Below are 23,055 nucleotides of genomic sequence, written 5' to 3'. Positions count from 1 at the left end.
ATGAAGCCCTCCTGCCGGAACAGCTGGGGACCCCACTCGACGAAGGCGAGTTTGAAGTGGAGAAGATCGCGGATGTAAGAACCGGCCGCCGGACGCGCTATGGACGAGTCCACCAGATTTTCTGGTGTTCTGGAAGGGTTACGACGATCCAACTTGGGTCGATGAGGCGGACCTTAATTGCGGCGCTATGTTGCGCGATTTGAACGAAAATGGCCAGCCGGAACAGATTCGAAGCGATGCAGTCCCATGAAGGGGAAGCGGAAGACCCCCTGCAGTAACAGGCACTGTAGGGGAGGAGGAGAATGAAGGATGTGCGGGATGGCCGCACATCGGAGGAAGGGGTAATTTGTGAATTGTGAGTTTGCGATCGGGGAAGGATGCCGATCGGGGTCGGGTGACCCAATAAAGAGGGAAAGAGAGAGAAAATGTATTGCAGAAGCTTATCAAGACCTTGGAGAGGGTTATTTCACTCAGAGTCGACGACGGACCGAAACTTACCGTCCAGACGTGCGATGCGGGACCCGGGATGATCGCCCAGTTGTGTGCATATTGGTTGCGCCACGGGTCGGCAGAATCTGCGGTAGGAAGAGCGTTGATCAAGTCAGGGGGCGCCCGCGTGGCTCCAAGGCCAGGGTACCAAAAACCCTTTCGTTTTGGCGCGGAAAATGAAGGAAGAAGGGATCCAGAAGCAGGTCGAGATCGCAGTGTCCAGCGATCATCCCAGCCAGTAAATTCTTGAGGATGGTCTGCCACCGAACCAGCTCGAGATCGACGCTGCTTGCACCCGAGCCAAACTAGCCAGAAAAGGGTTGGCCAACTTCATGGCCTTGTGATCGGTAGCTTGTGGGTAGATCCCAGAACGCTTGACGAAACTCCTCTTCGAATGCCGCGTACAACTGTACGAACTCCGCGAACCACCCTGTGGCATCAAATGATCGCGGCGGAACTGCCCGACCCAACACAATCCATGGTCGCAGTTTATACAACGCCAGGATATTAGCCTGGGTGATCAGTCGGGGTTCCAGGTGCCAGCAGAAGGAGTGCGAGTCCGGCGCGGGAATAGCCAAGATGGCGGACGACTCCACTGACGAAATAACATGGCGACCGTCAAATGGCGGATGTTGAGTTGACGAACCGGAGAGAGAGGCCAAGGGTCCACGTCCGTGCCGGCGAACCTCACAGGACCCCGGTACCCTGGGATCCAACGGTCCCGAGAGATTGTGGTGGGGTCGAGCTGATCGAGCTCGTCATCCGACAAGACAGAGTCCGCGGAGTCGCCGCTATCGGAGTCGCCCGAGGGGTGGCCGCCGGCGGAGCTGCCGTCTCCAGACGAGTCACCGCCATCACCGCCGTCACCGCGCCCTCACCACCGACGTCATCGTCATTGTCGCTATCATCGTTGCCGGCACCGTCATCGCGCTCATGGTCGTCTTTGCTATTGCCGTCGTCGTCATCATCGTCGTCGTTACCGTCATCGTCATTATCGCCGTCGGTCCCGCCATCGTCGTTATCCCCTTTGTCGCTACCGCCGCTGGCTTGGCCATCCGATCCACGATCGCTAGAAGAGTCGACGTTGATCGGCTTGCTGGGGGTACCTGCTGCGCGACGCTTCGACCGGGACAAATGTGATCGTCTACCAGAGGAGCGCGACCGAGCGAGACCGGCGTTCAGAGCGTCGTCATCGTCGCTGTCGCTGGGTGAAGGAGATCGGCGACGTCGAGACTTGTGGGGCCGATGGGGCCGCTTGCGACGAGACGACGGACTTGATGGAGAGCAACGGGAAGGAGACTGGCTGGCGAGACGTTTCCTGACGGAGTCTTCGTCAGCAGGGAGGGATCGCTGGCCGGCGTGGGGACAGGTGTCGCCGGAGGAATGATCGAGCCAGGTTGGAGTATGCTGGTGATGTCCGAAAGGCGCCGCAAAGCACCGTCTCGCTCGGTGATCAGCTGATCACGCACGCTCTCCAGATCTTGCTGGGATTTACGGGCGGTCGCGAGGTCGGTGCGTAACACGGCATTGGTGCTGCTCAATTGGTGATTGGCGGCTACCGAAGACTGGAGGCTGCTTGCTCGTTGCTCTAGCCGAGCTATAGAGAGCCGGGCGGAAGTGATTTGATTACCTGCAAGAAAAGAACGTGATTAGATCAAAGGACGCTAAAGGATTGACACGATTACGTACGTGCTTGCGAAAGCTCGTTCCGAGGGCGGTCACGTTCTTGGGTCACCCGTTGCAGTTTCGTCGCTTGATCGCTTAGATCTTGGTCGGACTTGTCCAGTAGGTCCTGCAGCCGTTGTCGTTCCTGAAGACTCTGATCGAGGGCACGCCGGGAACCGTGTCGGGCTTGCGCCAACTGGTCGCGCAATTCGGAGGCGCGACGCTCGAGTAGCGCCACCTGTTGCCGGAGGATCTGCACCGATCCCTCGAGAGCCTTCTGGGAGGCCTCGAGATCGCGAATCGAGTCGCGAGCCTGATCCAGATCGCTAGACCTTGGGCTGCGATCGCCACGTTCAGCTGGGATTGAGTTGCAGGGTGTTCGGGTTGACCACGGGCGGAGGTAGGCGGTACCACCGGAAGTCGTGCTGGCGATGCCAGTGCGGCTGTTAGACGCCGCTCCAAATCGTCGATTTCCCTTTGGAAGTCAGCGACAGCTTCTGCGTGACGCGATCTGGAAGCGCATGCGATCGCGGAGGTTGGTAAGTTCAGTCGCATTATCGAGTCTCTGGGCCAGAGCTTCCCGGGTTTCCGCCAAGTCCAAGGTGGACTGCGCGAGACGATGAGACAACTGGTCGTACTTCTGTTGGACGAAGCAGACGAATGGGACGCTGATTGAGCGGCCGACCGAATAGTGTGCTCCAGGTCTGCCGCACGCTGCCGCAAAGCGAAGTAATATCGTAACAGATCGTCGTAGCTACGCTGGAGTGCCTGAAACGCACCCTCGCGATCCAGAGCGGCTTCAACTGCAGCCAACGATCTCCGGATGGTGGTCTGGTCCAGGGGCGGCAACGTGGGATCAGCTTGGGTCAACGGCTCGGTCGGAAGATCGCCAGGTTGACCTTCGATTCGTTGTACATGTCCGGAGAAAGCCGAGGGAGTTGTTACGGTGGCATCCGAGGTTACAGGAACTGCGGCGGACGGGTCCGAGGTCGTAGCCCTCTGCTGCGACGAAGGAGATCGAGAGGAAGCTGACGTGGGCGAATGAGGAGAGGATCGCTCGTGGAATCTCTCTGATCCGGCGAGGAGTTGCTGATATGGTGATGTGGAGGTGTGGTGGCGAGGAGCGAGAGGAGAAGTGACGAGTGTACTGTTGTGCAGCCACGGCGTGTACAGGGGGCAATTGTGGTGAAGTGGATGTTGGAAATTTCGTGATGGACCAACGATGGGCTAGGATCGGACGGGACCGGACGTACGATCGGAGGTTGATGAGGACCGACTTTGGAGGGATTAGATTGGACCTGAGGGGTAGGGGTATGGGACCCGATGGGTACAGAGGCGCCATCAGTCATCGGTGTATCTACGGTATGCGGTATGGTGCGATCATTTCGGTATGCGATCGTGGTCCCAACTGCGATCGCGATCCCGATCACAAATGACGATCGTGGCGTACCATTTTGGTGGTACACCCGCAATCATTCCGGAGTAAGGATCCGCGGAAGGTACCTCGGGAGATGGGTGAAAGAATCCAGTAAGGGGAGGAAGGATAGGAAGCTGAGATCTTTGTTTGTTTGTTTTGCTTAATTTGAGAAGAAGAAGCTTTCCCTTGCAACACAAGTGGCGTTCGTTGATTCCAGGCTGGGAAGTATATTGGCCCTCCTGACGACTCCGGACTCACCTCGTCGCGCACGGTAATTACACGGGAGCCCCTGAATCGCTTGGCCAGGTGCGCAACCACTTAACTCCCCCCAGAAGACCCCGCCATAGGAGGCGGCAAGCACGTAAAGGAACCCCCCCCCCCCACGCCGATCAAGCCCAACCAGGCCCCGATCGGCAGACCACCGACGACCGCGTGAAGAATACCCACGTGGCCGTTGCCACCCAGTTCCCCGGAAGGAGCCGTCCAGCTCCCCACCCCGTCTTGGTAACCACCGACGCCTTTAGTGAACACCGGAAGAGCGTAACCCGCCCCGCCGTCGGGTACACAAGGTGAATACAAGGTTCCGATCACGCCAGATCAACGGAGTACCCCCTCCGACAGTCGGCAGTCCGGGCGTACCGCTGGTAAGTCTGGGATCGCGACAGCAATTTTCGTGATCCCGCTTCGCCACACACCGAGCGGCCTCAATATCCTCGGTGAACAAGTCCACCTTTTGGATCAAGTCGCGCTCATACGCGCCTCGGGAGGTGGGGCCTCCAATGAGGCCACGAGGGGCGCCGAGCCTCTCAAGAAACAACGGAGAACCCGTGTTCTCATCGGGCGGGAAGTAGCCCCTGGGGTACTTGGACTTCCCTCTCTCCCGAAGCACCCCCGCCAGGAGTTGGCTGCGGCGTCGGAGGCGGGAGGCACTGGCGCATCCGGGCCTCCTGGAGGCGTTCCTGCTGCTCGTCGAGCGCATTAGCGACCTCCTCCGGGACATGTACCTGTCCCTCTTCATCCTCCGAGTTCGACTCCGAGGAGTCAAACAGGGACTTGATAACATCAAGCCCCCTAGTCCGGCCCTTGGGAGGGGACCGAGAAGCGATTCGCTTCTTCGACCCGGCCTCTTTAGCCTTGGCGTCACGGGCTCGCTGGAGACCCTCGCCGAGCGTCAAGCGCTTGGCTGGCGACGTTGCCTTAGCATCGCCGTCCTTCTGGCCACCCGCGGAGCTGTCGTTCGTGGACACGGTGTCCGCAGGAGACTTGGACACGTTCTCCCCGTCTCCTTTCAGGTCCCCATGGACCGAGGACACGTCCTCAGACGCGCCTTTGTGACTTGGCGCGTCATCGTCGTCGTGTGAGACTGCTCCAGGAGAGGAGCAGTGCTCAAGGTCGCTCGGCGACCCGGGACTTCGGTCCCGATGTACAAACCGAGGGTTTGGACGGTCATCCGGTGGTACATCGGGCGAACCACGACGTCGCGAGCGTGTGTTCGCGGACGCGGATACGGACGCGTCGCCAGGCGAATTAATCGCCTGGGAAGCCGCATCAACGGCTTCCCCCAACGCGGAGGCGTTGCCGCGTGGCTTGGCCGATTTAGACTTCGCCCTCGCGGGCTTAGTCCTCGACGCTTTCGCGTCGCGAGGTGTCTTCCTCTGAGACATCTTGCCAGGCCGACGTGGAAGCCAGGGAGCACGTTTGGGAATGCCCCAGTGCTCCGGAAGAGCGGAGAGCGCGAGCGGAAACGCTCGGCCTCTTGTCGATGGTTTTGGACTGAGCGAGGAAGTAAGAGAAACGTCCCGCTCGCCCGGATTGGTCGATAAGATCGAGTCTAAGTGGGGGAGGATGTAACGGGGTTACCTGAAGAGTGCCCGTCACTCTTCCGAGTTGGGTACATGGTGTACCCAACACCACTGACACGTGGTGGTGGCTCACAGCCACCCATACATAAAACATATTGGATAAACTATAGTTGACTTAGGAATTGTATTGCAAGACGATCTCTAGGTAACTAACTATAAATATATCAGTCTATAAACTACGTTGTCTAAGTCAACCGTTCCCAACTAGTGAACCGTCGTTCACTTGGAGTTTGTATACTCCTAGCACTTCCTCGAGCGCAAGGTGCTGTGTGACTCCCGTCACACTGGAACTCCGGAACTACTGAGTGTAAACACTGATTGTGACTGTAACCCGCTTTGTTGAAGTCTGAGCAAATCTTGGTGGTTAAGTGGCTTTCTATTTGATGTCTATGTGTTTTCTTTGTCTGAGCAAATCTGATAAACGTTTAGATTCACCTGGGTATAATGACATTTACTGATTCAAAATGTCTCTGTAGATGTCCAACAAATGCAAACTCTTAGATAAAGGTATCCAAATGTTGTATAGTCCAAACGCCCCTGTCATCGCTCTGGCGCAATGTCCCGGTCGTGACATCGCTTTTCATCTACATTGTTCTCAAGCTGGTGCTCGAGTGCCTCATTACGGCCAGTTCGACGATCGCAATGTACCACTTCAACTGGGGCTCCACCAACAACGGTATATATCTCGCTGCGTTGGGACTGTTGATGTTCCCGACCAACATGGTCGTGGGCTGGATGAGCTTCCGCTACGAAGACCGAGAGATGATTATTCTGTCCGAAATCGCCATGTTTGTCGGTGTGGGCATCATCGTGAATTATGGCCACTACTCGGTCGCGCAATTTGTCGCGGGAGGTGTGATCATCTTCATCTCCACGAACGTCCTGGAAGGAGTCAATATGTCGCTGCTGTCGAAGACGATCCCGAAGTCCTTCGCGAAGGGAACGTTCAACTCCGGATTGCTGGCCACGGAGGCTGGCACATTTGGACGAGCCATCGGCGATGTCGCGATCACGGTAGTGGGTCTGCCTGGTATCCAGTACGTGCTCAACTGGACGTTTGCTCCACTTATCGCAATCTCCCTCCTTACAATTCTCTACACGGGTCGCGTGTACCACAAGCTTGCCACCGACGACTAGGATCCTAGTTGTGGCAGAAGCAAGCAACGCACGTTGGCCACTGCGCCAGTTCTACGTCGTTGGCTTGCGCCGATTGACTTTCTGAATTCATGAATAAAGGTTTGAACAACAACTCCATGGACATGACCACAGGCATGTTTCTTCATTAAAACGTTCACGCTTTCTCAATGACAATCGCAGAGCCATCGCCGTCACCATTGCGGCACAGCAGATACAACCACCCTCCTGCTGAAATACGGAGGTTCGAGGGTGTCCGATAGCTACAGCACCTTTTTACAACATTAAAAGCAAATATAGTAGAACATGGTGCAGATACACTTCGGCAACACATGCACACGCAGCTCCATACGCAATCACCTTTGCTGCATCGAGGTCCATTAGCGTCATGCTGGCACACGGAACAACGGAAAAGGCTTCGTTCGTCTCAAAGTAGTCAACAGCGCTGCATCTGCAAGTGCTTTGGAGACATTATAGCTGAGGCGGGTGATGTGGTAAACAATCGTCACCGTCATTGAAACCTCGCAGACCGTCTGAATCTTAGAGCCTAGTCCTAACGCCTCAGCTGTTGCGCGCCATCACTAATCGGGGACGCATTGCCGACAGTCACTGTTGGACCGAAGAAGGGATGCAACTTGTTCAGCGACCTCCCTCGCCACAACATCTTCATCCTCCGCTACTGTCAGCAGCTCTGCACCGCGTCTCACAAGCAGGAACCTGTACTTCCCGTTCTTCGTCGCTTCGCGAGCTCGGCGATAACTCTCAACGGCAAAAGCGTCCTGCGCCTCTCGCGCGATGTCGTTCTTTCCTCACGTCGTTTCCAGCGCGATTTAGTGCCTCGGAAAATAAATTCGGTAATTTACGGTACACATAATGACAATAGATTCAGAGCCCTTGAGAGCCGAGAGTTCCCTTGCAGGGCGTGCGACGCCAACGATGCAGACGTCGCGGTTCGCGCTGGACAAACACTGCATGTAGCCAAGTCGGAGAATAATGCCTATCGGTTATCCAAACCTGTGGCTAACGTCAAAAGCTGAGCATGGTGGCAAACAAAACTATTGGAAAAAGTCTGGCCTTAGAAAACGCACTCAATACAAGGTAGCAAGAGCTTACTCCTGCCGCGCACAGCTCTATGGTGCTACGGTGGTTCGAGGAAGCATTTGTCCGGCCTGCCAGTTTTGTTGGTTTGTCGCTACGCTTGATGTTGTGATTGTGCGCTCGCACTTCGAAGAGGACGCGTCTTGGTAGAAGCTGAAGGCCACGCAGGCGACATCTCCCCAGCACGAATCACAGCACGTGTGCCAGCTTTGGGAATTCCTGGCAGCCGTCACTGTGGAATAGATTCCGCTGGTATAGTGAACTTTGTTCTCGACTTGAATACCATTGACACCTTGGTTCGAGCATGGCGAGTTAGCCGGCGCCACCGTTGGCGCCACAGTTGGGGCCACCGTTGGCGCCTGTGTTGGGGCCTGTGTTGGTGCCTGTGTTGGTGCCTGTGTTGGTGCCACCGTAGGCGCCTGTGTTGGGGCCACCGTTGGCGCCTGTGTTGGTGCCACTGTTGGGGCCACCGTTGGAGCCACTGTTGGAGCCACTGTTGGGGCCACCGTTGGCGCCTGTGTCGGGGCCTGTGTTGGGGCCTGTGTTGGCGCCACCGTAGGCGCCTGTGTTGGTGCCACCGTTGGAGCCACTGTTGGGCCACCGTTGGAAGCCACAGTTGGAGCCACCGTAGGCGCCTGTGTTGGGTGCCTGTGTTGGTGCCACCGTAGGCGCCTGTGTTGGTGCCACTGTTGGGGCACACGTTGGAGCCACTGTTGGAGCCACTGTTGGGGCCACTGTTGGGGCCACCGTTGGAGCCACCGTTGGCGCCTGCGGTCGGGGCCTGTGTGGTGCCTGTGTTGGTGCCTGTGTTGGTGCCACCGTAGGCGCCTGTGTTGGTGCCACTGTTGGGGCCACCGTTGGAGCCACTGTTGGAGCCACTGTTGGGGCCACTGTTGGGGCCACCGTTGGAGCCACCGTTGGCGCCTGCGTCGGGGCCGTGTTGGTGCCTGTGTTGGTGCCTGTGTTGGTGCCACCGTAGGCGCCCTGTGTTGGTGACACTGTTGGGGCCACCGTTGGAGCCATGTTGGACCACCGTTGGAGCCTGCGTCGGGGCCTGTGTTGGGGCCTGTGTTGGTGCCACCGTAGGCGCCTGTGTTGGTGCTTCAGTGGGCTCCTGGGTTGGACCCTCAGTGGGCTGCTCAGTTGGGCTGTCACTCGGTCCTTCAGTGGGGCTCTCCGTTGGCACCCCAGTCGGTGCTTCAGTGGGCTCCTGGTTGGACCCTCAGTGGGCTGCTCAGTTGGGCTGTCACTCGGTCCTTCAGTGGGGCTCTCTCGTTGGCACCCCAGTCGGTGCTTCAGTGGCTCCTGGGTTGGACCCGTCAGGGGCTGCTCAGTTGGGCTGTCACTCGGTCCTTCATGGGCTCTCCGTTGGCACCCCAGTCGGTGCTTCAGTGGGCTCCTGGGTTGGGACCCTCAGTGGGCTGCTCAGTTGGGCTGTCACTCGGTCCTTTCAGTGGGGCTCTCCGTTGGCACCCCAGTTCGGTGCGTCAGTGGGCTCCTGGGTTGGACCCTCAGTGGGCTGCTCAGTTGGGTTGGACAACAGTGGGGATGCCAGTTGGGCTGTACTCGGTCCTCAGTGGGGCTCTCGTTGGCACCCCAGGCGGTGTCAGTGGGCTCCGGGTTGGACCCTCGTGGGTTTTTGCTTTTTTCGTTGGGCTGTACCTCGGTCCTCAGTGGGTCTCTCCTTGGCCACCCCAGTCCGGTAGCTTCAGTGGGCTCCTGGGTTGGACCCTCAGTGGGCTGCTCAGTTGGGCTGTACTCGGTCCTTCAGTGGGGCTCTCCGTTGGCACCCCAGTCGTGCTTCAGTGGCTTCCTGGGTTGGACCCTCAGTGGGCTGCTCAGTTGGGCTGTCACTCGGTCCTTCAGTGGGGCTCTCCGTTGGCACCCCAGTCGGTGCTTCAGTGGGCTCCTGGGTTGGACCCTCAGTGGGCTGCTCAGTTGGGCTGTCACTCGGTCCTTCAGTGGGGCTCTCCGTTGGCACCCCAGTCGGTGCTTCAGTGGGCTCCTGGGTTGGACCCTCAGTGGGCTGCTCAGTTGGGCTGTCACTTCGGGTCCTTCAGTGGGGCTCTCCGTTGGCACCCCAGTCGGTGCTTCAGTGGGCTCCTGGTTGGACCCTCAGTGGGCTGCTCAGTTGGGCTGTCACTCGGTCCTTCAGTGGGGCTCTCCGTTGGCACCCCAGTCGGTGCTTCAGTGGGCTCCTGGGTTGGACCCTCAGTGGGCTGCTCAGTTGGGCTGTCACTCGGTCCTTCAGTGGGGCTCTCCGTTGGCACCCAGTCGGTGCTTCAGTGGGCTCCTGGGTTGGACCCTCAGTGGCTGCTCAGTTGGGCTGTCACTCGGTCCTTCAGTGGGGCTCTCCGTTGGCACCCCAGTCGGTGCTTCAGTGGGCTCCTGGGTTGGACCCTCAGTGGGCTGCTCAGTTGGGCTGTCACTCCGGTCCTTCAGTGGGGCTCTCCGTTGGCACCCCAGTCGGTGCTTCAGTGGGCTCCTGGGTTGGACCCTCAGTGGGCTGCTCAGTTGGGCTGTCACTCGGTCCTTCAGTGGGGCTCTCCGTTGGCACCCCAGTCGGTGCTTCAGTGGGCTCCTGGGTTGGACCCTCAGTGGGCTGCTCAGTTGGGCTGTCACTCGGTCCTTCAGTGGGGCTCTCCGTTGGCACCCCAGTCGGTGCTTCAGTGGGCTCCTGGGTTGGACCCCTCAGTGGGCTGCTCAGTTGGGCTGTCACTCTGTCCTTCAGTGGGGCTCTCCGTTGGCACCCCAGTCGGTGCTTCAGTGGGCTCCTGGGTTGGACCCTCAGTGGGCTGCTCAGTTGGGCTGTCACTCGGTCCTTCAGTGGGGCTCTCCGTTGGCACCCCAGTCGGTGCTTCAGTGGGCTCCTGGGTTGGACCCTCAGCGGGCTGCTCAGTTGGGCTGTCACTCGGTCCTTCAGTGGGGCTCTCCGTTGGCACCTCAGTGGGGCTCTGTGTGATAGGTGTTTCTGTGGATTCGTAAGGCGATGATGTGGCTGGGTTTGCAGTTGGTTCGTCACAAGGTTCTTCGGCGGACTCTTTAGTTGGCTTCTCAGTTGCTGGAGTATTGTTGGTCCTTGGGTAGGATAGTTCATGGGCATCTCGGTAGAGGCCTCGGTCCCATCTTCTGTGTTCTCCTCTGAAGGCTCTTCAGTCGGATTCTGATAAGCGTATTGAGCTGACTCCTTCGTCGGTGAGTATGCGGAATCCTCAGTTGGTTCTCCAGTTGAATCGCATGGTTCATCGGTGTCGAATTCTTTTGAGCTAGTGCCCAATGTGTAGTCCGGGCGATTTGTCGTTTCAGGGGTGGTTGTCTCGCCATTCTGAGAAGGTTGTCCATAGGTGCCACCACTCGCCCCCATGTAATTCGTTTCTTGGTCGTCATAGCCTGTCGTCTCGGTGGTACCGTAGCCACCGGAGGTCTTGCCTCCCCCTGCAGCAGAGCTGGACTCGTCCTTGCCGCTCACAGTTGTGCCATAGCTATTCGGACTTGTGGGCACAGGTGCTCCATTGTCGTGGTTAGAGGTGTCGTAGCCACCAGTGGTCTTGCTACCAGTTGGAGTTGATGACCCACCAGTCTGTTGATCCTCGTGGTTACCAGTCTCCGTAGTACCGTAGCTGGTGGTCATCTCGCCGTCCTCAGTAGTAGAGGTGGACGTATCTGCTTGCTCGCCCTCAACGTTGGTCGTTTCGGTCGGGCCATAGCTAGCGGTAGTCTTGCTGCCCTCAGCAGCCTTTGTTGAACCGTAGTTGCTTGCGCTCTTGCCACTGGCAGTAGTTGACGTCGCTTCACTCGTACTACCGTAGTTACCAGTCGTCTTACCACTTCTATTGTTTCCATTAGCAGACGTGGACTCGTCCGTGCTGGACACGGTAGTGCTGTAGTCGGTACTAGACTCGCCACCTTCCGTAGCAGGCGTGGAATTGTCGGGGACAGTCGTGGTGGTACCGGTGCTTGTGTCTCCTTCTGTGGCAGACGTTGATTCGTCCGTACCAGTTTCTGCAGGACCATAGTTAGCGTTGGTCTCACCATTGTCTGAAACAGTGTTTGACTCATCCGCCACTGTAGAGCCGTAGCTGGTGGTAGCCTTTCCGCCCGCAGTAGCAGCGGTCGATGTTGACTCGCCTGTGCCCGTGGTGTATGCGTTGGAGGTCTTGCCGTCTTGGGTAGCAGGGGCCGACTCACCCGTGGTCGTGCTGTAGTCTCCAGTCGAATCGGCTCCTTCGCTCGTTGGCGTCGTCTGCTGGCCCTCAGTCATACCTACCACCGTCTTGCCGTAGTCACTTGTAGACTCCCCAGTCTCAGCAACCGTGGTTGAATCAGACGTTCCAGTAGAGCCATAGTGGTTGGCACTGTCGGCAACGTTGGCAGTGGGTGTGGTCTCGTCGTAGTTGGTCGTGGTCTTGCCACTCTCACCAGTAACGGAAGTCGATTCGTGCGTCTGTGGAGCTTCATCTGGAGAGACTCTGCAGCCGTTGTCCCAGTGAGAGGTGGTGGACTCCTCTTCTCCGCCACTGGTGTCATTCGCTGGCGATGAGGTTGTCTGCGCTTTGCCAGACGCATTATCGTCAGAAGGGAACGCGCACCCCCACGTGCCATCGGGCGTGAGAACGCAGTGGGCATCCACTGAAGCCACACACGCAACACCATTGTAAGACTGAAGGAAAGAATCGCAGCCTTCGGAAGCTACGTCACCTGCCACAGGGCAGGCAACTCCGATAGGTTCGGCTCCAGCTCCAGAGCAGGGAAATCCGCGGGATTCCGGCAGCGAATAGGTTGCGTCGTGCTGCACGGAGATCGGTACGTCAGCGGACGCGAGTCCCACTGCTAACAGGGCGGCAAGTGTCGAGGCGGCGGCAGGTTTCCTTGGTGCCATCACGAAGGACTAGTAGTCAGGCCGGAGGAAATTGGGGAATGAGCTTATGATCCATGCAAGACAGGAGACGAACACGACAGGAGACGAACATCTTCCATCTTCCAGTCCGTAGACCACGAAGCGTCTCTCCTGTGGAAACGACTTTTGAGAGCATTTAAAGCGTTAGTCACCCAGAAATAGTTTCCACAAAACTATTTCCCTACGATTGGACTGATTAACTGCAGTTTTAGGCGAAAGCGAGAAGCGAACAAGACACGCTAGCACTGGGTTGCTTTCTGCTAAGCGTAGTGTCGGCGTGCAAACGATATCGGACTGCATGCGGGAGCGGGTTTGAGCTCGAATTGAAGGAAGTGTCTTAAGCCTCTCTAGCGAGCGACAATCGAGCGCCGACCAAGCGCACGGACGTTTTTAAATCATCATTGCGTTCTTGCGAGCGAACCCGACTTATAGTTTTAGTAACGGGCGTCTGGCTCCGTACGTACACTGGAGGCTCACTTGACTAACGTATGTACTACAACTGTGTTTGTATGTATGTGTTTCCATCGAAGGTTTTGGAGCTACGCGTCTGTCTACTCATGCACGTTCTGTGGCAAATCGACTACGCACGAGAACACCGCCAAGCTTACCATGACAAAAAAACGCTGGATTTGATGCCGTGCGCAACGTCAGGATATCACGTCCGCTGCAGGTTCGTTGGTACTTCCAGTGCGACTTTCTCGTTCGACTTCACATCCAGATTTCTGTGCTCAAAGTCAGCTCCACCTTCGTCTTGCGGTTCTTGCTCACTATCTTCTTCTTGTGGGAAGTGCGATTTCAGAATTCCTCGCCTGCAGCTTCATACAGCGTCCAAGCCACCTCCCACCGTTGATTCTACCTCTGTAGCGTTTGAGAAAGGCACCCAATACAGCTACCATCCAGTTTTCCAAAGAAACATTAGCAAATTGAGATTCTGCGGCAGATATGCCCTGAACAAACCAAACGAAACCAAACCTGAGTCCGTTCAACTAAACCAGGCTTGAATCCGTTTCAGTTGTAGCTCGTCTCTTAAACCGGCGCTCGTGCTGTCGTCAGGGCAGAACGCCGGTTTTGAGGCGAGTGAGTCACGCAGAGGTAGCGGTTAAATGACAACGTTCTCTCTACAATAATTTGCAGTCTAGAAGTAAGAAAGATGACCCCGCGCTCTGCCCGTCTCAGAATAATCATCAAGATGGAAATATTGCTCGGTTCAGGGCAGCAAAACCGACGAGTTGACGTCGAGCGGCATCCGAAAGGCTTAACACGTTCGAGAAACGAGCTAAGAGATTATTTTACGGAAATATTATAATATATATAATTTATTCGGAGCACCTTTTTGCCCGCCTGACTATTGATTGACCAAGCAGCAACAAAATTAAGTTTATCAACCACGATCGGAGCACTCGATGCCCGTGCAGTACTCGTCCGGTGTCCTGCAGTCGCACCTGCACACGCGCGAGCAGGGCAAGGCGTCGCTCTTCGATGTCTCGCACATGGGCCAGCTGCGCATCACGGGCGCGGACCGACTGCAGTTCCTGGAACAAGTCGTGGTGGGCGACCTGAATGTCATCGAGAGCGTCGTGAGGTTCTCACCGTCGTCTCTACCCTGCTGGGCTCCCTGGCCAGCCTGCCGTTTTGCACGGAACCGCTCTCCGTACACACCATGCTGAGCCACGTGACACCCCATGAAGTCGTTGCAAAGCCAGCAGCAGCGTTGTCCACTGTGCTGCTGTCGGCGTTCACATCAAGCTTCCAAACCACTATTATGATATGGCCCCCAGTGTCAGGCTAGGTTATACAGGTTACTAAGAGGTTACACTGCGAGGGTATGTTGGCTTTCATTCCAAAAGATCGTTTCGAAACGACGCGAATCATCGCAGGTCAACGCCAGAAGTCTCAGGCCAACGGAATAGGAGCTCAGTTCTCAAGAAGCCATCCCATTTAATCCAGTCCCATCCTTGCCTCGCCATGGTTCGTGTCAGTGTCGGGAGGAATTTGGCGCTCGTGGCGCTGTGCCATTCGAGTCTGCAAAGCTCTAGCGACTCGGTCTCCGTCGTCGAGCTAGATGTCGAGCCGATGGCTTTTGTAACAGCTGCTGCCAGGTCTGACTCGACGCCACTTTGGCTGGTGCTGCCAATGCTGCTGGACGTGCAACCAGTACTGCTGAAGGTGGACGTGACACGACATGTGCCTGCGCAGGTGCAGAGCTTCTGTCAAGAGCACAAAGTGAACGCCACGCGGTGCTCTGGTGCCATCCGAGAAGCGCTAGACGAAGTGGTGAATTTTCAGCGGTTCTGCAAGAAATCGACTGCTGAGAGCGCGTTGCCCGGATTCGTCGTGACCAAAAATGTGCTTCGAGAGAGTGGCGAGAATGCATCGTTCTTGTGGGTGCAGAACGACCCGGAAGATGTCGCCATAGACTTCTGCGACTTTGCTGGAGGCAACGTGGGTGAAAGTGACGAGTGCGCGGCAGCACTGGAGAATGTGTTGCGTTTGTCGTTCGACTGGATACTTCATTTGACGCCGTGCGAGCAGCAGGGAGGAAGCGGCAGTGATGCGACTTCGGCTGAATCCGAGTCAGCAAGTATTGGCGATCGACTTGCTACTGTAGAGCAGATGATTGCAGAACTTCAAAGCCCCCTGGTGGAAGCCACTGAACAACCACCATCAGTTCCCGAGGACCAGCCCAACGGGGCAAGCTTTCATGAGGAAGTTGGATCGGATGAGGAGAATAGCACTGACATCGAGGAGCCTCCAGAAGATAATGTCACTGCGACGCAGCAAACCGATTTCTCTGCTGACATCACTGAAGCCGTCCCTGGCTTGATCCCTAAGGCTGACAGCGATAGCATCTCGGCTATCGGTGTGATCGATGAACCCGACGTTGAAGAAACAGCTAATTGCGTGAATGCTGTTGCCCAAGACCAGCCAACCGTAGAAATTGCTGCTCTTCAGGACACCGACAACACTGAGGATGCGATTTCGAATTTGGATGCGGGATCGTCTGGCTTTGAAGAAATTGAAACCTCATCGCTCAAGATGAATGAAGTCGTCACAACCGAGTGTGAAGAGGCAAACAGTGGCTCGTGTGAAGCCGAGTATGGCGCTGTACAAGATGCGGAGATGAGCCGTACCGGAGAAGAGGCGAGCTTGAAGAAGACTTGGAAGATTGGTGCGGCACTTGTGTTAGCCTTATCGATATTGTATATTGCTATCGACTTGGTGCTGCATTGTGCACACCACTTGGCAACTGTTCTTTGGGTTCCAAAGCAACTGGTAAGTCAACTTCTGCACCTTCTTGTCCGTGGAGGACCCCACAGTACTCTGACCGATGAGTACTCGTGTGAAAATGAGGTTGACAACTTGAAGAAACCCAGGCTACAAAAGCCCAAGGTCCTGCCAGAGGAAAAGCGAAACGAAACCACACGGAGAAACGATAGTAGCAAGTTTGCTGCGGAAGTCTGCTTGGCAAAGTCACGGGCTGTGATAGATTCAACGTATCATCCTTCGCCAAGCTTTACTTGCGTCGCGATGGTGTTGATGGCTGGCCGTTGCGCTCCGATCCAGCACGAGAACTTGTCGCTAGTTCAAGGCGCTATTGGGCAAGAAAATCTACCAACCTCAAACTTCGTGCAAAGCAGCAGTGATGCGGTAACCACTATCCGGCAAAAGCACCAAGAAGAGGTAGCTGCAGTGCAGCGTATCCAGAAAGTGTGGAAAGCTTCACAGAGCAAGAGTCCGTCCAAGACTACAACTGATGAAGATGGTTCCGACACCAGTGCCCCAATCTTTCGACTTCTTCAGCTTAGAAGCAAGATGACAGCAGATTCGCCACGAGGTGGCAAGGGAGCGCCAGGTTTCCACCGACTCGTTCCAAACACCTTGCCTCCGCAAGCGTGAGCTTTCACTTAGCCGCTAGTCTTTCCATAAATGGAGTGAGTCTGTAGCTGCTTCGCATGTGTAAGTTTCGTCGATAATGGGATTGTGCTACGTCCTTGCATCGAACGCACCTCAGTCTAAACTTTCCCTCAATCGGAAGAGGCTACTGCACGCAGAAATGACTCATGCTTTAAGCTCTGAGGAGCTTATCGAGTTCCGAGAGATCTTCAACCTGGTTGATCGAGTAAGTACCTCCGTAGTATTTTACCCCTGACGAACCACTCATCACACCCTCATTGCTTCCGCAGGACCGCGGTGGCTCCATCACAAAAGTCGAATTGGGAGAGCTGATGGACACGCTGGGCATCGACACATCGCCGGAAGAAATCGACCTCATGATCAATGAAATCGACCAGGACAGCAACGGCGAGATTGACTTCGATGAGTTTGTGGCGGTCATGTCGAGAAAAGTGAACGCCACCTACACGTCTGAACAAGTCAAAACTGCATTCAAAGCCTTCGAAGGCAACGCATCAGCCCCAGGTTTCATCAAGGCCGACAAACTGCTTATTGCGCTTACCACTTACGGTGCGGACCGGATCTCTTCGGACCAAGCGCAGGAACTCATCAGCCAGGTAGGCAACAAACTCAGTAATGTACTGGGAATATCCTCTCCTGATTTGTTCTATGAGCAGCTTGAGCCTGACCAGCACGGCAACATCAACTACGTCGAATATGTGAACATGATGATGTCAGAATAAAGCTAACTACCCTTGGGATCACGCTTCGGGTGTGTTCTCTGTTTTAGTAGTGACCACTGTACTCTGCGATTCGTTCTGGTGGTTGATGTAGACAACTGTGCACGTAATATCGTCATGAAAGCGTCTTCGCACAGGACCGTGGGGCATCGACATTAGCTCGTGCATCATCAATCCATCTCTATGCGCGATCTTCTCAAGTGCAGCATGAATGAGCGCAACACTTGCAGTCGAAAAGAAAAGGGATTGCTCCGGGTCTGTACACAACAACAACGTAAGTACCATAAGTTTTGTCAAACTTTTAGAACAGACTTTACGTCGACGTACCGAACTTGTCGACAATATGGACAGCTTCTTGCGGGGTCATGACGTCCCACAACCCGTCGCTCGCCAATATGACATACTTTTCGCTGCCATCCATGTATACGGTGGTGATACTTGGTTCAGACGTTATGTACGGTACCTTACTCTGCAACCACACACACAGTCAGCATGGTAGACCATATCAATTAGCACCAGCTACAGCTTGGCAAGTACCTTGAATGGAGCAGAGCTCAATTCTGGACATTTGAGGTAGAAATCTCCAAAGGCACGAGTCATAGCCAAACTTCCGGCTACACGTTTCACACCAATGATGCCAGCTCCAGTTGCCTGATCGTCTTTGCTCATCCTGATGGCGTTGCGGTCATGAGAGCGCTCAACCACCAGCTTGGCTTCGTGCGGATTGTTGCACGAATGATCCACAGATACTTCGACAGCTTTTAGGCCCTGAGTCTCTTTGCTCACTTTTCCTAGCACTGCTGCGCAGTCTCCCACGTTCGCAACGTAAAGTACCGAATTGATGAAAAGGGCAATGACAGCACATGACCCCGCATTGCAGTAGCCCTTCGACATGCGGACACTTGGAGGTAGCACCATAAGCGACTGCTTCAGCTGTTCGTCGCAACGAGCGAATGCGCTCTTCACAATAGTTGCAATCTCGTCACTTGAGTTCTTTGAGGTCACCTCAGCAAGTATGTGCTGGCATAACGACGTTTGCAGATGTCTGTACGTACCACAATCGTCAGTCGTGTGAGTTCAAACAACCAAATAGAGCGCATCGACTTACTCTACGGCTCTGGATCCGCCGTGTCCGTCAAATACCGCGTTGATTTGGACACCTTCGTCCGATGCCTTCACAATGTTAAGGCTGCGGTCTTCGCTCGGGTTGTTGGCCTGGCACAGTGCCGACCACAAGAAGTTATCAGTATACCTAGCTCAGCGCTAAAATCTTCGCGTGAGAACATACCTGGTACTCAGCAGTCCGATGACTCAGCAGAACCTGAACTGACGGATCAGAATCAATCTCCCCGGTGCGTTGACGCTTTTTCGAGCTTTGTCCGTTGATAGTCCCAGTTGTATGGCATGTACAGCTGGCTGCTCCAACAGTATTTTCAAGCAGCGACGCGCTAAGTTTCGTACCATTGGTCGGGTTCCACGAGCAGCTAAACGCCACTTGCGCCACCTTCAAACTGCGCAACACGCTGGCATTTGTCGCGAGCACAAAGCTCGCCCCCACCACGTCACAGCCGAGCCTCGTGAGCGCATCCCTCGCTGCAAAAATACTCTCCGCCTCACTAATCCAGTCCATCACTGACAACCATCACACCCACGTCAAAAAAATAATAAAAAAATACACACACACAATCTCCACCCACCACATCAAGTCCACGTACCGAGCAACACCCGAGCAGCCTTCCCAATAGCCTTGCGCTTCAACTCGACCGAGAACTCTCCACACTCAACCGTCACAACGCGTTTGCACTTCGTTGCACGGATCGTCGTCTTGCTCGTCCCGTCCCTTCCACACTTTGCATCGCTCTTCCTCATGACCGACACCTCTCCATACGCTGCAACGAGCAACATAAGTACTCAATTTATCCAATAAAAAAACAGTCTTGATCACCATCGTACCAAGTTCTTTGGCGCCTGCGATTGCTCCGCCAATTGCCGTCGTGAACCGATGACCAGAAGTCCCTGTCTCAGTCTCTGCAGCCTTCTCCTTGGCAGGATTGCAGACAGGAGTGATGGCCCTTTCCACATGCACCGCCACGACTTGATCAACGTGCAACGTCTCGAACGGCGAGAAGAGGTCACCCACCAGCTGCTGCAGCGCTGTGCGGTCACTCAGCACGTTCGTGAGGTCCATGGCGCTCTGGGACGCGGAACTCTCGCCCGTGCAGCGGCTCGACAGCTCCAGGTGGTGCACGTACGCAGCCGCCTTGGCTTGAGGCGGGTGGCGAGGCGGCAAACCTGGGCTCATGGCGACGTCTTTTTTGCTAATGGGACTACCGGTATCCTAGCGGTTTTGTTTGTTGTGTGGTGGACCCAACGTCGGACTTAGCAGTGACTCAGCTTTTCGTTGTGACATTGCAGAGCTGTTGGAGCTACATGCGGCGCGGGAGCTGTCGACGTCATGGCTGAGCGTACGTGGAGCGTGCATACCTTGTGTTACTATGCTGTGTAGATACAAGAGCGGGTTATGTAGTTGTTGCGGACGCTGTAGCCCCCAGCGCGCTCTACTCGTGTCGCTATCGCCTGTCAAAGTGGACTAACTTGTGTTTTCTGACTCTGCAGGTGTTCGCCAGTGCCCCCGTGGCAAACGGACGCGGGTGCTGCGCCATCTGTACTTCACCAGTGGACGTCACTATTGGGAGGTGCTGGTGGAGCGCGTGGCGGATCCACGCAGTGTTTTTGTGGGCGTGGCGCCGTCCGAAAAGTTCGAGACTGGGGCGACAGAGCAAACGGTCGGATACGCCGCCACAGGCGAGATCCTGCACAGCGGGGAGGAGGTCTGCAGAGCGCAGGCTTTCGCGGTAGGGGATACAGTTGGAGTGTACCTGGATATGAACGCACAGCAAGTGGCGTTCTTCCTGAACGACGAGGCGCAGCTGGATCCGAGTGAAGGTGACCAAGTGACGACCGCCGGTGGAGAGCACGGCGAGAGGACGGACGGACCTTTGATGAATGGCGACCCGGACTTAGAGATGAAGGCTCCTGTGTGTGCTGTGGATGCCAGGAGAGTCGCGTGGTATTCTTTCCACTCCCGTGCCATGTTCGCTGCAGTTGGGTGCTCATCGAGGGCTGACAGTCTGGCCGTAGTCGGAGCTGACGTGCCCGATGGCTATCGATAGGAGTTTCGTGTCCTTAAGGCCGGTTTGTTATTTAATCACGGGGTACGGTCTTGCTGAGCTGTATCTGCTACACGCAGTCTGAACTTCTCGCCCCGCCGTAGACGCTGTGTTTGACGTACATCATGCCCTCCAGTGGTCCTCTCCAGTGCCAAGATCCAGCGGGTGTCCGCGCGCATCGAGTGCAATCGTAATGGTGTTTGTAGGCTGCGAGCATCCAGTCGTTGCAGTCACGGCCTTACAGCCGCCAGACTGGTCATGCCAGCCAGATCCACCATGTACACATCGATGGTATTTCCCTTGCCTAGAGCCTCCGTGACCTCCTCGCCAATGGCCAAATAGGTCTGCGGAATGGACGTCCGCGTGGCCGTTTCCGGCGTCTACTTGACTTCATACTTTGATTCCTGAGCTGATTTCATTGCGGGAAAGTTGCGAGTACGACGGCGAAAAAGCCATCACCCCGATATGAAATACGGGAGCGGGGTACTGCTGTGCAAAGTAGTCCCGTTCCAGCTCGCTCACCTTCCTTGGACAGCGAGTGGGTCAGCTCTTCCTTCGTATGTACTTTGTTGCTCGCGCCCGACAATTGCAGCTCCCTCACGTACCCCATGAGGCAGTACACGCTTGCGGCTTGGACGCCACCAGCTCATTACTGCGCAGTTGACGCAGCTGTCAATGCGAAACTGCGGCTCGCGCGCATTGTTGAACGCCGAGGGGCACGTTCTCCTCTTCGTCGTACCGTGGGGGATTGTTCACAAACACGTTCTCCGAGTTGTTGGCGCTGGATCCCGCGCGTCTCCCCGTCAGATCCATCAGCACTCTTTGTGCAGCACTAATGCCTCCGTCCTCGTCGAGCGTAGGCTTGGCCATCAGCTTCTTGCTTGGTGCGCGAGGTATGTAGATACATTATGTGTAAAACACCACTGTGCAGCAAAATCGGGTGAAAAACTGGAGGTGGGGGCACCGATGCCGGGGTTCAAGCCGCTCCTGCCGCTAACTGCACCGCATGCTGCAGATCGAGGCGCGCAACGAGGACGCGGTCAAGTTCAGCTTCGGCACGTTCCGGGTGTTGCCTGACTGACGCCATCAGCATGGGCAAGACGGCCATGAAGCTGGCCGAGCGAGTCCAGAGACTACGCGGTCGTCGCCGACCTGCTCGTGGCGGCGTAGCATCTGCTGGCACAGTGAAAGCTCGAGGCGAACAAGTACGCCAAGGCCGGAGAGATTGACGTGATGTTGAGCGTGCACCATTACCTGGAAAAGGTGGAGAATCCGGTGGACAGCGCCGACATCTCCAAACGAATGCTTGTACTCGTGGGCGTGGAGGAAGCCGTCAAGTCCAGGGACAACTTGCAGATGTGGGAAGCTGTATCCGATGGAGATAAAGTACCACGGCGAACCGCTGCACGTGGAGCTCGTTGTGCCGCAGGAGTATGAGGAAGCGGCTAAGCTCGTGCACAAGGCGTTCTGCAACCCGCTGTGGGTCAAGCCATTGCATTTGCCATACAAGCCGTGATTTTCGAGGAGGTGCAGGACCTGGTGCTGCCTGGAAAGAGCGCCAGTGGCTGTTTTATTCAGCTCCAAGTGCGGTTGATTTACGGCAACGCCGTACGCGAACAATCAGCTGCTGGGGTGGAAGCACCTACGATTGCTGTCGCATGATCCTGCGTTTGACGAGATCAAGTGGAAGATCTATCTACGCAACTTGCGCAAATGAAACAGCAACCCATCACGGACTAGATCAAGGTGGACGAAACGTACATCTTTATCAAGCTAGGCCCGAAGGAGTTGTTGTTTACACAGTCGAGCGTGCTCTGGCTGCGAAACAGAGCGAGTATGAGGTGTTAGCTCTTGGAGACATCAACATGTTGGCAGCTGAAGGAAAGGCGTCGCCGAGGAAGTACCAGTGAGGATGCGCTGTCGGGAATGCTGTGGACAGAGCAGTACAGACCTGCTCGCCAGAGTTGTGTGCACGCCGGCATCTTTAACCGGATACTCGACTGCGGTCGCAAGATGGAACTTCGGATAACTCACACCAGTGCTCGTCAAGATTAAGACCCTCTGAGAGGTGTTTCGTGATGAAAACTACCATTTGAACCGGCAGCTGGCTGTAGCGCCCAAGCGCAAATGGAAGTGGATGTGATTGAGGCTGCGACCACGAATATAGCAGAAATCTGCAAAGTTATCTGCAAGTAACGCCAAAGTCGATCAGCGCTTCGAAGACGTCGAATGATCGGTGCTGAGCAAGTTTTATCGACGGGGGTGGAGAGAGTAAAGATGGTTTCCGAATGTTGTCTCACTTGACGATGAGGGGGAATGAAGACTGCAGCTGGCTGAGCTCACCAAGATTGGCTACCGATCGACTTTCGGGGCACCTAGGCTCTGATGCTCCGGGTACTGCGAAGTAGGAGCCGGAGTCGAGTCCTTCGTGGTCCGAGCTTCTCCGTTTCCGTGGTAGTCGGAGCAGGAATCGGCCTACTAGTCCCGGTCGCAGCAGGCGTAGGAGCTTCAGTCTCCGTCGTGGTCGCCATGCCCCGAGCCCAGGCGTATCCCATCTTGTAGGTTGAAGATATGTGTTTCCACAGGTTCGTTTTGAATTCGCTCCGCGCGCGTACTTTCTCGCTTTTCCCGCCCAAAAGTCCCCAAGCCGACAAATATCCGGCATTTACCAACTGAGGCATTGGAGCGC

At 55.8% G+C, this 23,055-nt stretch overlaps 7 protein-coding genes across 7 annotated transcripts; 4 read left to right on the top strand and 3 right to left on the bottom strand.

Moving 5' to 3' along the window:
* Positions 1–6,075: 6,075 nt before the first annotated feature.
* KRP23_15018 (SPX domain-containing membrane protein) lies at positions 6,076–6,570 on the top strand (the record flags this gene model as incomplete). Its single annotated transcript, XM_067885909.1, has 1 exon — positions 6,076–6,570. One exon carries the CDS (start codon positions 6,076–6,078, stop codon positions 6,568–6,570), a length of 495 nt encoding a protein of 164 aa, XP_067736913.1.
* A 1,407-nt stretch (positions 6,571–7,977) lies between these two features.
* KRP23_15017 (uncharacterized protein) lies at positions 7,978–8,688 on the bottom strand (the record flags this gene model as incomplete). Its single annotated transcript, XM_067885908.1, has 1 exon — positions 7,978–8,688. One exon carries the CDS (start codon positions 8,686–8,688, stop codon positions 7,978–7,980), a length of 711 nt encoding a protein of 236 aa, XP_067736912.1.
* A 1,402-nt stretch (positions 8,689–10,090) lies between these two features.
* KRP23_15016 (RxLR effector protein Htp1) lies at positions 10,091–12,544 on the bottom strand (the record flags this gene model as incomplete). The annotated part of the gene is made up of 1 exon (XM_067885907.1): positions 10,091–12,544. One exon carries the CDS (start codon positions 12,542–12,544, stop codon positions 10,091–10,093), a length of 2,454 nt encoding a protein of 817 aa, XP_067736911.1.
* Positions 12,545–13,965: 1,421 nt separating this feature from the next.
* On the top strand, positions 13,966–14,229 carry KRP23_15015 (Aminomethyltransferase, mitochondrial; the record flags this gene model as incomplete). Its single annotated transcript, XM_067885906.1, has 1 exon — positions 13,966–14,229. One exon carries the CDS (start codon positions 13,966–13,968, stop codon positions 14,227–14,229), a length of 264 nt encoding a protein of 87 aa, XP_067736910.1.
* A 298-nt stretch (positions 14,230–14,527) lies between these two features.
* Positions 14,528–17,199, top strand: KRP23_15014 (Calmodulin; the record flags this gene model as incomplete). The annotated part of the gene is made up of 4 exons (XM_067885905.1): positions 14,528–15,657; positions 16,634–16,682; positions 16,747–17,073; positions 17,134–17,199. 4 exons carry the CDS (start codon positions 14,528–14,530, stop codon positions 17,197–17,199), a joined length of 1,572 nt encoding a protein of 523 aa, XP_067736909.1.
* An 18-nt stretch (positions 17,200–17,217) lies between these two features.
* On the bottom strand, positions 17,218–19,498 carry KRP23_15013 (putative protein phosphatase 2C 72; the record flags this gene model as incomplete). The annotated part of the gene is made up of 7 exons (XM_067885904.1): positions 17,218–17,453; positions 17,524–17,665; positions 17,734–18,241; positions 18,305–18,411; positions 18,485–18,828; positions 18,912–19,085; positions 19,150–19,498. 7 exons carry the CDS (start codon positions 19,496–19,498, stop codon positions 17,218–17,220), a joined length of 1,860 nt encoding a protein of 619 aa, XP_067736908.1.
* Positions 19,499–19,651: 153 nt separating this feature from the next.
* On the top strand, positions 19,652–20,369 carry KRP23_15012 (uncharacterized protein; the record flags this gene model as incomplete). Its single annotated transcript, XM_067885902.1, has 2 exons — positions 19,652–19,661; positions 19,813–20,369. 2 exons carry the CDS (start codon positions 19,652–19,654, stop codon positions 20,367–20,369), a joined length of 567 nt encoding a protein of 188 aa, XP_067736907.1.
* Between the last annotated feature and the right edge of the window lie 2,686 nt (positions 20,370–23,055).

The sequence above is a fragment of the Phytophthora ramorum genome, assembly GCF_020800215.1.
Source record: "Phytophthora ramorum isolate Pr-102 chromosome Unknown Phyram_PR-102_s0024, whole genome shotgun sequence".
Taxonomy (NCBI): domain Eukaryota; phylum Oomycota; class Peronosporomycetes; order Peronosporales; family Peronosporaceae; genus Phytophthora; species Phytophthora ramorum.
Note: the sequence above shows the minus strand (reverse complement) of the source record. Positions and strands in the feature narration are given on the sequence as shown.